The following is a 14,839-nucleotide window of genomic DNA, read 5'->3' on the forward strand; positions in this document are numbered from 1 at the left end:
CCTTTGGCGTGGGAGACCCGGGTTCGATTCCCGGCGAGACCTCATATGGTTTGGATTCCACGTTAATCAGTAGGTCCACGTCTGATATAGACTCGCTGCTGAACGGGACGTTAAACTGAAAGTCAACTCGACTCATTTTTTCTTGGGAAGGGAGGGGGGCGGATAATCCGTACTTCTCGTCTGACCTTACTTTAAAACATACAAATCTGAAATCGTAACAATTTTTCTATTTTCGAAATGCTGTCGAAACATTCTAAAGTCGCAACACAATGCGTGTGAGATAAAACCTGTGTTAAAACAATTTAGTTTTGTATCTTTTGCAATAAATTTTAATAATATCGATTTCTAGTTATGAAAGTCAAATTGAAGGCTTTTCCGTTTTGTTATACAAGGATGATAATAGGTCTTGTAATATTCTGGTACACAATATATCTGTATCTATTACAGTGCAATGGAAGCAGATCAATATTCAAAGCATAGCTCCTCGTGTTGGACTGTCTGCACCCACCTGCTTGCCAGTAGGCAGCTATGTCAGTCACTGTTATTTACAACTTGGTTGATGAAGCATCGTGATTGCATAAGTACGCCATGGATCGAAACAGTTAATATTCCGAAGGGGCAAGATCAGTACTATATTGCGGATGTGGCATCAATTTGATGCCATCGAGTTTGATTTTTTGCGTTTTTCGAACCAAATATAGTTTTGCTTTATCCTATCGCGCGCTTTCTTTTCACCAGTTTGATATTTTTGGTACAGTGCAGCACACATACGCTCAAACCGTTCAGAATAAAGGTTAGTATTGATGGTACGATCGTTAGGAACGAACTCGAAGTAGATTACCCCCTCGTAGTTCCATCACACAAAAAGTATAGTTTATGCTCGAAACGGCCCTGTTTGATGGCCGATTCTTGAAGTTGGCACATGCTCAACCACTACTTTTGCACATTGGGATTTCGAGGGAAAAATAATTCGTTGCATGTGACAATTTTTCAGGAAATGCACATCACGCGAATTTTCCAGTAGTTGTCGGAGTACATCCACTCTCTTCGCGGCAGCTCCTGATGGTTTTCCCGAGTTCGTGATGGTGACGCACTATAGTGGACTGGGACATGTCGAGTTGGTTTGATAGTCGTAGTGTGCTGGTGGAGGGATTTTCTTCAGTGGCGTGTCGTTATCTTAGGGCGGCCGAACCGTGACTGATCATCATTTTTACAGCGTGCACGAAATTTCTGGAACCGATGAGTTGCTGTGCTGTTGTTTATTGCACCTTCTCTTTTCGTATGACAAATGTTTTGGGTTTCTACCTCAACGTTATATCCGAGTTTGAACACGTACAGTAACAGTTCACGTATCAGATGTTGTTGAGCACTCGTCGGGACTGTCACTAAAAACTGACTACTGAGAGAGTGCGGCACCTGTGTTATATAATCTACTTGCTACACTACCTTTTACGGCAGTTTGTCCTTGTATTTACGGTCGATCACGGCGTATACATACGTCTAGTGTCTGGGTTGTAGAAATATTGCAAGACTTCTGACTCATCCTTGTGCTATGTAAATAAACAATCTGATATTCAAAAACATTAGTAATGTTTTTGTAACTCCATTTTTGACAGCTTTCGGAGCAGTAGAATAATTCAAAGCGTGTGAGATAGTCGCGAACATGCTGTATACATAATACGTAATTTTTTTTCCTCTTTCAGGAGGTCCTAAGAGATCAATGCCGAGGAAAGGACCACCATTTCCTGAGAACCAGAAAGGTATGTTTTATTGTATATATATATATATATATATATATATATATATATATATATATATATATATATATATATATATATATATATATATATATATATATATATATATATATATAAATTAAAGTTAGCACTTGAAAATAGAAATATAACTTAAGGTTCCTGGTAAATTGAATCAAAAAGCGTCTTTAAAATGTTCGTGTTTCATAATATTTTGAGAAAACTTTCATAATTTGTAAAAATATTAATATTTCATATGTTTCTTGTGCCTAAACAGAGTATTTCACTTCGATTAACCCAGTGACCTTACATCATTTCCAAGTAGTAATGCAGAATTCCCACCGACCTGAAAGTCCTGGAAAACAGAATTCCTTAGTACAGATAAACTAACCAATATATATAACGTTAATCAGTAGGTTCCGTCTCATATAGCCTCGCTGCTGAAAGGGAGGTTAAACTCAAAATTAAAATCAAATCCTTTGATAAATTCTTACTTATAGTCAGTGATTTTACTAACAATTTAGTTTGAAAAAATCAATATTGATCACAAAGCAAACAGGGAGAATATGTATTCAGTTTTCACGCCAATCATTTCTCGCCAGGTCGTTCACCTTGTTGTTTAGTTCGGCCATAATTACAGTATTTGCCTGGCCTGGTCTCGGGTCATCACTCACACTCTGTCTTCCTTCATGAAAGCATACACTCTACTTTCTCACTGACTTGTCGGACGCACAGTCTCCCTCGTATACGGCCACCATCTGGCGATGAATATCGGCCGATTTAACTCCTTCTGCAGTCAGAAACCTGATATCACCTCGCAGTTCCTCAGTTCGTCGAATATTTCAATTTGAACGTCATGATTTCCTCACATGCACGGCGACGGAACACACAACTGCCTGATTTTCTCCTGCGCCATGCGCACAACCACGCCGAACACTACATTCTCTTTCCTAGATATCGCACTACGTTATTCCAAAGCGGCATATTCCTGTTTCAACCGGTTTGGTTTATGCGACGTTTCGTACCTTTTCATTTGAACATCCCGTGTAATTATATTTTGTACACACGCTATGTTTAAAATACAAAGGCATTGTTTGCAGTTGAACAATTTTAACAGTATACTGCCAAATCCGTCGAAATTGAGGAATACATACCCATAATGTATAGTGAAGTAGTTTTACGTTCATTGAAATAAACTAGATATCAAATATCTTCTTCTTTCTTTTTCCTAAATATACACATTTTCTATAAAATATTATGTCCCTTTTTTTTCCTTTTGAAATAGTTTACAATTCGGCTAAAAGATACATTGGGTGGTGTTTTTTCGAAATTATTGACCAAAATAGCCACCGTTAATGCATTGTTCGTTTTAGTTATGTATTTTTGTGAAATCCTCGAAAGTTTGGACACTAGTGGTTCCTTGATAAAATGTCCTCAGAGGTCTGGACACAAGTACTTGATCATGAGTGCCATGTAATTTCATGTTTCTTTTAATATAAAATTAAGAACAACAACATAAAACATATAATATAAAGTATTCTTTTGTTATTACGACAGTTGCAAACAATATTAGTCGTCGTTTCGGTTCTCGACGCTCATAAAGTTCATGCATTTATTAAGACTATCCATGGCTTTGGATTGATTATTTTAACAAAAGAAACACTGACCAAAGCTTAAAACCCACTTTATTTTAAATTATAATTTGTAACGGTTTCGAATATCTAACATCCTTCTAACGTTACATATCCGAAACTGTTACAAATTATAATTTAAAATAAAGTGGATTTTAAGCTTTGGTCAGTGTTTCTTTTGTTAAAATACATTTATTGTAATAACTCACCTGGCATCCTCAATATATGGCGATATATTATGAATATCGTTACAAAATAAATAATCTTTGAAAGAAAGAATCAGGGAAAATAATTCATAAAAGTTTGTGGCAAACTAACTGTAAAATTTGACTTTTTTTTCTTATAGTTCTTGTAAATTGAAATATCAACATTATACTATGTACAAATGATGAAAATTTGAGTTGGTAACTTATATTCCTCGTATTATGTTCACCTTTATATATATATATATATATATATATATATATATATATATATATATATATATAATATGTAGGGTGTTTCAAAAAGAATGACTTTTTTTTAAGAAGTCCATAAATATTGATAAAAACATACTACAAAAATGGGATGAATTGCAAAATACTCACAAAATCTTCAAGTTTTATCTATGCTATTACAAATGCTCTATATGTTTACCAGCAACAGCACAAACAATATCTAGACGATAGCTAAATTTGTCATAAATTTTATACAGTTTGCAAAGACTGAGTCAGCGATTTCAGTCCAGCGTGCTTTTCGTCGGCGTTTTGGCATTGACCCGTCTGCACCCAAAAACATTCGTTGTTAGTATTGCCAATTTAAAGAGACAGGATGCAAACTTAACAGTCCAAGTCGGCCTCGCACTTCGATGAAATGGTGGAAACAATTCGGCAAACGATTGAGCGGAGTCCGCAAAAGTCTACTCGCCGCGCAAGCGGAGAACTGGCAATGCCTCATACAACTGTCTGGCGAGTGTTGAGATAAACCATACAGACTGCAATCTCTGCTAGATTCAGCGTTGAGGCAGAGTATGATTGAGAAACTGACGTACGTTGCTGTCCAGTGTGGTGGAACTCCGTCCTGTTGAAAAATATTCATCGGAGTCGTCCTGAAGTTGTGGAAATAGCCAGTTCTGCAGCATTTGAAGATAGTTCATTCCAGTCACTGTTTTTCCTTTAAAGAAAAAAAGACTCGTCCCATTTTTCGTAATTATTACCGTCCAAAATCAGGTCATTCTTTTTGAAACACGGTATGTATATATATATTATTTACCGATTTTCATTTCTTCACGAAATGTGTATCCAAAGTGAATTTAGTAGGTAAGTTAGCGTCTGCTTGTGTAGATGCGAAGGTAAATTATTTGCATTTCCTTGTTATGTAATACACGCTAATAACAGATGACTTTTCTAACTAGGTGCACCAGGTGGCAAGTCAGCTGCAATGCCAGTAATATCTTCCGTAACATCACTTGCACCAAATGGACAAGCACCTCCTCAGCCAAATAGTACAGTTGCCGTGCGACCGGGACTTAAGGTAGTTTTGCATTTCTTACTAATTCCTAGATTTAAAAAATAAAATAATAATTATGTGTTGCTCTATATAAATGAAAGATAACTATCACACAGTGAAAGAATGAGATAACTCAGTTAATGCAGAATATTAACAGTTTGGATAATGCTCTACGTGGTAAAATCCAGTTTTTTATCTAAGGAAAATTACGTTCGTTTGTTAATAACAGTGGACACTTTCTGTAAGAAACTCCTTGACTCTGAAAGTAAAAAGTGATAATAGCTACTTTAGTAGAAAAAAAAAATGCTTCGTACTTACCGCGGTAATTGTGAATAAAGTAAGAAACGTTTTCAAGATCACAAATAGTAAAAGTATTGAAAAGTAAAAGGATAAAAGGACCTCCTTTTATTCCTTCACTTTTCCACGTTTCATCCTTTCGGCGTTGTTCATGTTTTTATTATTTAATTTTTAACCCTTTTTTAGACTTCATGAAGTTGATAATGAAGATTGTGATCCTCGAAAGCGTTCCAAGTTTTTTCACAATTATTATGACAAGCATTTTCTTTTGTTTACTAGTGTTCCTGGCTTTGTAGTTCATAAAGACTTTAGTTGAGTGATATGGTGTCCCGTAGTTAGTACATCAGCTACCATAAGAATTATTCTAGTTCTCTAGAGAAGGGTTTTCTACTTGTAAATTCAGATGTCCTCGCATGCGGATTCGATACTGAAAAGTGTATCCTACTCGGAGGTGAACCTGGTACAAGGCACATCAAAGACATGCAGTCAATATTCGGAAACACGGGAGAAGTGCTATTGAGAGAAGACGAGTATATGTGAATCAATTCAAACTACGTGCGCAAGAATAGCTTAAATAGCATTGTCGATACAAATAGCTTTAATTTTTATCAGAAAGTTGTCCTAAATCAGCGATACTCCCTTTTTCTAAGTGTTTCACTCCTTTTATTTTCTGTACATAACTCACAAATAGCAAGAATTTTGGTAATATTTAAAAATGGTTCAGTAGACTAGTTGGTATTAAGAAAAACAGTAGACTGTCGACTATCCGGCCGTGTAAAAAAGAAAGAAGAGAGAGAAAAATGTATGTTTTTTAAACTATGTTCTCAACTTTTAACACTGCATAAAAAGGCGACTTTGGCAAAGAGAAACAATCATCTAAAAAGACTTTTTCGGACACTAAAAACTAAGTTTTGATTTGTTTTTAGGTCCTCTTTCTTAGGTCTACCTTTTCACATTTGTGTACGTCATTTATTTCCTGCAATAAAGTTCGACAAAAAAGTCTCCGTAATAAAATTTAAGGATTTAGAATTTAGATTTCTGGGCTTCTGGTATCTACGGCCATTTAGTCTGTCAGTATGAGGAATGACGTTTCTCGGCGAGCACACTATCCGGAAAAAGGGAAGGAAAGAAGCGGCCTTGGACCTACAAGTTAGATACCACCCCGGCATTTGCCTGGTATGAATGAGGCTTCTTTCAGGGTGGCTGACCTGAAAAAGCTTTTACAGTTTTTCGACCGAGTGCCCCCACCGGGAATCGAACCCGGGACCGCTCGCTCTCTGTAATAAAATGAGGAATAATTAATGTGCACAGTATAATTTTATTTTTGGACTTTAAAAAAAAAAAGACCGTATAGTACAGGATATATAAAGTAAAGTTCTATCCTAAGACATCAGAAAATATGATTAAAAACGGGTGATATAAATAGTTCGTTTTTAATGGTGTGTGTTTAGCAGAAAGTGAGAACTATATTATTTCGACATTTTTGTTATTCGCCGTGCCGTTCCGTCACATTAGGCTGTATAGTCGAAAGTCTACTCTATTAGTAAATTAATAAATAGTTGTTTCCAGGAATTTTTTTAAAAAAATGTGTAATCTGTCAATACTTTTGCGAGAAGTACCCGATAATTATGACGTCATAAAACTGATCACCCATATTCCTGGCTTATAAGGAAGGAACTCGGAACATTCACTAACATATTATGTGGATCACTTTTTGATGTTCTGTATTTATTGATTTGAAGTTACTTGCTAAATTAAAAAAAAAAAAAAAAAGAAAAGAAAAGAAAAGAAAGAAAGAAAGAAAAAGAAATGGAGATTGTAGGGAATATCCTTAACTGAATAATGCGCTGTTTAATTTCGTTGAGAAGAACTGCAGGTAAACTTCCTTCCCCTGCAAAACAGTTTTCTTAATTATAGAACAGAACCTTGTACTGCATATTCATCATGTTAGTCAATTTATTGATTTCCTGTGTGGTGTAGTGTTAGTTTCTGTCCAACACAGATATTCAAATTTAGGATAAGAGAGAAATTGGCAGGAAAAATAAGGTTTAAGTTGCTGCAGAAATTAATTAAAGTTTACGCCTAACTTTCATTTTATTGTCTCACTTTCAGCCTAATAGTTCTATTGCACAAAGTCAGCCATCTCCACAAGCACAAGTTGCAGCAGGCCAACAAATTATTTTTAGGCCACCACCACCTAAAGCACAGCGTAACAAAGCTGTTCTGTGTAAGCCATATACCCACACAAAAGGAGTGTCGTGTAAACCTCATCCATGTAACAAACATGTGCAAACAGGTAAGTAGTAAATTTATATATACAGTAGGACGTCGATAATCCGAACGTCAAAAATCCGAACGCGGTCCCTAGAAGCTTTTTACATTTTGTCTTAGCGCTAGCGATAAACAAACAATAGGGTTGTCCGTTGGCGTTGTGTGAAGTCAGTGTTTTTAGAAAAGTTCATTCATATGTAATTGTTTGTTATACATATTTTTATTTTCCCTTAGGCCTATACAAGTTAAGTTTTAAGTGTGAGTTACAAGAACAGTGTAATTTAGTGTACGAGCAGGTTCTTCAGAAACATTAAATGTAAGTAGCCTTACGTATGGTATTGTAATTATTGTATGTACTGTATAACTACTGTATCGATAAAAGAGCATACCGCACAGTATATTTAAGCTTAAATGGCATTTTCTTGGTCATTTTCGAAAATCCGAACTACCTGTGATCCAAATTAGTTCGGATTTTCGACTTCTTACTGTATATCATTGTATAATGTAGAGAAAGATAATTAGTGGCAAAATAACTTAATGCTTAAGAACTGTTATTAGTCTTTTATAGGAAGTAGTTTATGATACATTTGACGATACGATCTGACCTTGTTTTTCTGTTTTAAAAAATATAAAATAGTGACAGCATATATATCATATAAGGCATTTGTATATTATTTTACTGCTAATATTAAAATAATATAATTCTAAATTACCCTTTCAGTCATCAGTGTCAAAACTAGACTGAATATAGAAATAATACCTTTGACGCATTTATCTTTTCTTGTAAGAATGGAACAGGTCCTTTGTGTTTCTTATATATTCGGGTCTTAATTTTTTCTTGTTATTGGCGTTCTTTTTTGAAAATGATCAGTAAAATAAAAACCAAAACAGAAGAAAGAAGATAAAACTTTTGTCATATATGCGAAAGGTTTCTCCTAGTAAATATACTTCAGTTATTTGGAAACACTTAAGATAAGAGAAAGTTTCTCTGGATAATAAACTAAGGAATTTTTATTTGTAAAAACAGTTGGACACTGGTCAGTTAAAAAGTCGGTCCCACGTACCCGTGAAAGTGGCGAAAATAAGCTTAAACTGGATATGTGTTGTAACGGATAGAATACGCTATGATTATGTAAGGGGTACGGTTAAGTTGGTAAGTTACGACACTTGAGTAAAATGTTCCAAGAATAAGGGTGAGATGGCTGGGACATGTGGAACGAAGAAATGACGATCTTGTTGGGAAGAGAATTTGAAAACTGGTAAATGGAAGAGGGGAAGTCCCAAAACGAGGTGGAAGGGCAAGATACAAGATGATTTGAAGGAGAGAGGATGGAGGATAGAAAACGCCAGAATAAGGAAGAGTGGTGGAAAATAATTAAAAGACGGGAACGCCGACCCCATATAAACATGAGAGAAGGCGTAGACGAAGATTTAGTTTCAGATATTCTTTCTACCATAATTTTAACTTTGTGGCTAAGCTTGTTCAAGCAGAATGTAAAATAAATTGTGGCCTTAAGAATTTTGGGAATCTCCTCTTGTTTGCCTAAAACTTCTTAGAAAGTGTTCTGTCAAGAGATATGATCCTCCTTAGTGCATCTTTGGTTAGACTTAATTTTTCTAGTTGTAACAGTCTTATTGAGCTTGTATGTTCCTAACACTGGAAGGACCAAATCTTATTGAGCTTGTATGTTCCTAACACTGGAAGGTCCAAGCCGTCATTTTGACGGCATCACGTAAAACAATTTTCTATATCTCATATATTTCTTTGAGTTATGCAAACATACTTTAGGACTTTTATTATTTTAAAGAGAGGTTTGATATAGCGTATAAACATTGTGTGTCTATTTTAAATAAATACATATTTTTGTTGTATACCCCTAGAAGGACCAGACCGTCAATTTGACTGCCTCATTTAATAATCTATATTTTGTTGTTGATATGGACAGTTTTTGAGGTTGTACGCTATATGATAGTATCTCTGTTGGAAATAAATTTTGAAATATTTTTCATTATTTTTTCCAACGAGTTTGCTATTTGATATATGTTTTATTTCTGCTTTTTATTGCTGTAAGGGAAAAAAATATGATACTTCTTTGAATGGTTTTCTTCTTCAATTATGTTCGTATCTCGTTGGTAATATTGTCTGTGTAAATAAAGGTTTTCTTAAAGGTATATATGAATAATTACGAAAGCAACATGAGACCTGATAAAATGTTACGTGCTTTCTAGATTAGAGTGAAAATGAATTTTGCTTGGAAGAACAATAGAAAGATTACTTCGATGAAAACAGCAGTAGTAGCGAGAATGAAGTGTCTGAAGCTACTTCTTCGGATAAGAGGAAGGAAACAGATACAGAAGTTTCCAGAAGTAATCGATCAAATATCTTTATAGCAGGTCATGGGACATTTTGGAGTAAAGTGGACAGACAGAACAATGCTGGATACTGTCTCACACGACATCCTTCGCGAGAAACCTGTTTGTTATATTATGCGTTACATCATATTGAAGATGATGATTTTGGTAGTGCTTGTCACTTGTTCATAGACGAGACATTCTGAAATGCACCGTTATTGAAGCTCAGACAGCGTCAAGATTCTCTTTGGCCACTGTCAATTGCAGGACTCGTTTCATTTCTAGCAATATTGAAATTTCGTGTAACTTCCGATATACCCTTAAAGGAACTATAGAACGTAAGCTGTGGACCAGTGTTTTACAGAAAGATTATGGAAAGAAAGATATTTCTTAAAATAATGAAGTATCTTCGATTTGATGAAAAGTGCACTAGCTCTTCAATGCTGAAAGCAAACAAGCTTGCTTTGGCATCATCTGTGTAGAACTTATTCATTGAAAATTGTATCAGGCACTGTAAAACCCACGACAGTGTTTGTGTGGATGAACAGTTATTCTCTACTAAGATGAGATGCAAATACCATAATATATGCCAAACAAGCCTGACAAATTTGAATTAAAATGTGGTTGCTTGCAGTAGTAAAGTCATGGTATGAACTCAAAGGCATTCCCTACCTGGGAAACGACTAAGAACGATGTCGGGACTTAGTTACGCGAATATATTGTTCTGAAGACGATGAATCCTTTTCTCAACAGACGAATGAATGTTACTTGCGATAATTTTTCTTGCAAGTTAAAAATTAGCCGAAACTTTGAAAAAGAAAGAGATGACCTTTATTGGTAGTATGCGTCCAAATAGAAGAGAACTCCCCAAAATGTGCTTGAATCAGAAAGAAAAGGATATGTTCACTACAAACGTTTATGGATATCAATCAGAAAATCCACTCACAGTACACAAGTGTAAGACCGAGAAAAGTGTTGCTGTCTTGAGTTCAGTGTATACAAGTTGAAATAAATTACATTGAAAATGCAAATTTACTTTCTTATAATAAAAAGTTTGAAATAAAAATAATTATTGTTGTGTATTATACACAGGGTCTGCGCTAAAGAAAAATAGCCCAGCCAATGTCTACAGGGCAGGTAGGGTAATCACGTGACTAGTAAAAAAGGATTTCATACGTAGGCATGTACGTATTCCTTTATTTTAATTTCTCATGTCACTGTCCTGTGGGCGAACTTCCGATATTATATTTAACGTATTGACGGGTTTAGTGGATCACCCTGTATTATATAACGAAAAAAAAAAACTTATATAAAACCTAAGCTAGTCGATTAAACAGATTAAATTAAAGTTAAAATAAGAGAAATATAAAGAAAAATGATATACATCTCTTGCAATTAAATAGCCGTCAAAATGACGGCTCGGTACTTCTAGGGAGGTAAAAATTTTGGTCCTTCTAGTGTTAACGACGCTACTCATTCATGTGCAATACGATATTTGTCTGAAATTGTAAGAGTCAGATATCCTTAACCAGGCTATTCGATTCATGTTATTTGCAGGTATGAAATTTCTTAATTCCGTATATAACCAAATTCTGCTTTATTTTTTGAACTCGTATATACCTAGGTATTAAATTTATTTGTGCTTCCTGTTCTTAATGTACTACTTTGATAATGGAAAATATAAATGGCTTTATCACGTCTTTCCTGGTTGATTACCCGAGAGGAGTCTCGTCATCCAAGAAGCTTCGTCAATTTCGGAAAGAAAGGAAGAAAGACATCAGCAATTTCGAATTAGTTTTAGCAAGTTTAGTACGACTTTCATTATCATTAATGTTATGATAAAGTGCTTTGAGAAGTATGCGTAATATTCCCTCCGTATTTGCGCGAATATAGGCCGCACTTTTTTAAATCAAAATTTTGACTTGAAAAATCATGGTGCGGCTTACAATCGAGATTTTCCTACCTCAGATAGTAAATCGTCAATTTCAAAGTGACATGTATACGTATCTTGCGGGTTCAAATGAATACCATTACAAGTTACTATAGTTAAGGAGACATAGAGAGAAGACCTAAGGAGAAAATACCAGAAAAAGATCTTGTTGGCAAAAATTCCCACCTTCATTGGATACCGATAACACCTTACACTGGCAAAAAACACTTTTACTCTTAATACTTCTACTTAACAGTAATACGTATCTTTGTTATACAGAATATATAATAGATATTGAATATTTATATACAGAAACTGTTCTTGAAAAAAGAAAAGCAACTTTGTTTCACAAAACTGTCTCAACTTGTTTATATCCACCCAAATAAAGCACAATCAGTTCCCACCATCTCAGCATCACGAGCTTCTGATTCTTCACCGTCGTTAGACGATCCAGAATGCTGCTCAGAGTCACTATCATAAAAATCATCTTCATGAGTCACCCTTAGTTATGCAGGAGTTATAAGAAGGAGAGGAAGAGAGATGCATCTGAAAGTACTGTCTAATTGAACTTTCCGTAAATTTAGTACTGCGACTTATATTCGCACAAATACGGTATTTTGTTGAATGGACTCTTAACGGTTACTTTTTCGTTTCTTAATTTCTGATTTCCGTTTTTTCTTGTCTGACAAAACGTAGCAAAAGTGCTTATAACATACTTTTTTTAAGTGCAATATCTTCATTATACTGGTAAGTAATTAGTTATCCGTGCTGGCTTCAATATTTCTTTGTTCCAACCAAATAATACAAGACAATATATGTATTTATATTTTTCGTTCTTCAGTTGGGGCTAATTAGTTTATTTTTTTTATATTTACAGATGAAAGCAAGGGTGGGAAATCAGTATTTGTGCCCATCCCTGTCCCAATATATATTCCAAGTCCAATGGCAATGTACGCTAACCCCTTCCCAGTACCAGTTCCTTTTCCTGTACCTGTGCCAGTACCTGTGTTCATACCTACAACGAGGAATTCTGTCAAAGGCATAATGAAAGAAATAAAGGTAGGTATAAATTGTTGTTATTAATTATAACAATGTGTAATATTTTTATTGTCTCAAGATGACTAGAGTAAATTAAAATTGAATTTGATGTTTTACGTAGTCTCTGAGAAATAATTACTTAACTAATAACATTTGTTTTTTAAAACCAAGATACTGGCTATTGGAGGAATATTGTTAATCATCAAATTCATTTACGTATTGCATATAGTTGTTCGCGGGCAATCAGCCAGGTGAATTTCTCGAAAACAACTATATTTACCACGACACTGGAAAGTTTCAGCTCTTACTGTCTAAATTTAGACATTGCTTCTGCAACCCACTTAGTTAGTGTATTCGAATATGTTAACAAATTTCAGAAATAACTACCTAGGTATACAGTAAGTCATAAACTTTGGCTACATTTGGTTATATGATGTGTTAACCTGATTTACCAAAACTAGAGAGACATTTGAAAGACAAATATTGATAGTAAACGACAGTGCTTACTACATTTTATTGAGCGGTCCCGGGTTCGATTCCCGGTGGGGGCACTCGGTCGAAAAAGTGTAAAACGCTTTTTCAGGCCATTCACCCTGAATGAGGTTTTCCTCATTCACACCAGGCAAGTGCCGGGGTGGTACCTAACTTATAGGTCCCAGGCCGCTTCCTTCCTTCCCAAATCCTTTCTTCCTTCCCTTTCCCCGGATAGTGTGCTCGCCGAGGGACGTCATCCCTCAAAAGCGTGGTGGGTTAAAATGGCCTTAGATGCCAACAGCCCAGAAATCAAAATCCTAATAATATAATGTGAATTCATGTATTTAGTTACGTTTCTTTTAACATACCATGTTTTTGTGATTGATAGAAAATAATGGAGAAGATTCCGACGGATCCATTTGAAGCTGAGTTGTTAATGATGGCAGAAATGGTTGCTGAAGATAAGAAAGAAGACAAAAGTGATAGTGACAGTAACGCAGGAGATGATACACTACCAGATGGTGACGCTGCAAGCGATATTGGCGGAGGTAAGAAAATTGTCAAAAAAGCATCTAGATGAATACGTTAACTGTTCCACTAAAAATATTTTGGAGTTAAAAGAATGTCATTATAATCAGGGAAACGGATGGTTAAAAATTAGTGGAAACCATTTTATTGAAGTGGAAATATTTCGAAGAATAAATGGAAACCCTTTGATTTTGATCTTCGTAAAAAATCTGTCTATTTGATAAAGTTTTTTCTAACAAGATTGCTGTTATTATTTTTGAATAATTAGTAGTGTGCACCATGTCAATTTCTTCTGTATGGAAACCACTGGTAGATGAGGTAATGTTAAAGTGAACAGTCTTTATTTCAAAGGTTGCATAGTGTAGGAATTCTTTTTCTTATGTGCCTAATTGCTCTTTTCCTTCATTCGTACAAAGGTAACAAGTGTTTTGTACATATTGGAACGTTGCCTTAAGTTTGTTATATTATCAGATATAATTGCAGTGGAAGTTTCTTCGCCATGATTGAAAAAGACAGAAGCTATCCGTTGAAACAGTACGATAACACTAGTTAACAAAGGTTTTGTTACATAAAAGGAAATACCTGTTCTTAAAGGAACTTTTTGCGCTGAATTCGAATATGCACTCGGTTTTTCTCCATAACGTACGATTTTCCCGTAACAGAGGGATTTTCGGGAAAATCCCTCAAAAATTTCCCTTTTCGTTTATTTTATACCCCAAGATCTTGTCCCCTTGCGTATACTAACATAGAAATTATACCTAAGTATACTTTGATTCATATTTAACAAACCCTCCAAGTTTCGTAATAATCGCTTTATTCTTTCTAGAGAAATAAATATGTTTGTATGTATATTGTGTGTACTGTTTATTGCACCTTATAGTAATGCTTTCAGATCTCTTAAGTTGAGGTAAAACGTTTTGCTTTATTACCACAAACACATATATAAAATATAATACAATATAATTTACAAGTATGACAATTTACAATAAACAATAATACAAATGTACCAAAAGGTCATGAAAAGACAATCAAAACTATCACAATATATGAAACTTCCATTGGGTTACAAAAACGTA

The 14,839-nt window shown here is 34.9% G+C and overlaps 1 protein-coding gene across 1 annotated transcript in view; it reads left to right on the top strand.

Moving 5' to 3' along the window:
• The window catches only part of woc (zinc finger protein without children), a 98,848-nt gene that overhangs the window by 44,777 nt on the left and 39,232 nt on the right, over positions 1 to 14,839 (top strand). The window contains exons 10-14 of the mRNA XM_081727230.1: positions 1,704 to 1,760; positions 4,779 to 4,897; positions 7,283 to 7,466; positions 12,601 to 12,782; positions 13,624 to 13,783. Coding sequence (XP_081583356.1) covers positions 1,704 to 1,760; positions 4,779 to 4,897; positions 7,283 to 7,466; positions 12,601 to 12,782; positions 13,624 to 13,783 — 702 coding nt within the window. The remainder of the gene's footprint in view (positions 1 to 1,703; positions 1,761 to 4,778; positions 4,898 to 7,282; positions 7,467 to 12,600; positions 12,783 to 13,623; positions 13,784 to 14,839) is intronic.

This window comes from Thermobia domestica, chromosome 1 (assembly GCF_964235325.1).
Source record: "Thermobia domestica chromosome 1, izTheDome1.hap1.1, whole genome shotgun sequence".
NCBI lineage: Eukaryota > Metazoa > Arthropoda > Insecta > Zygentoma > Lepismatidae > Thermobia > Thermobia domestica.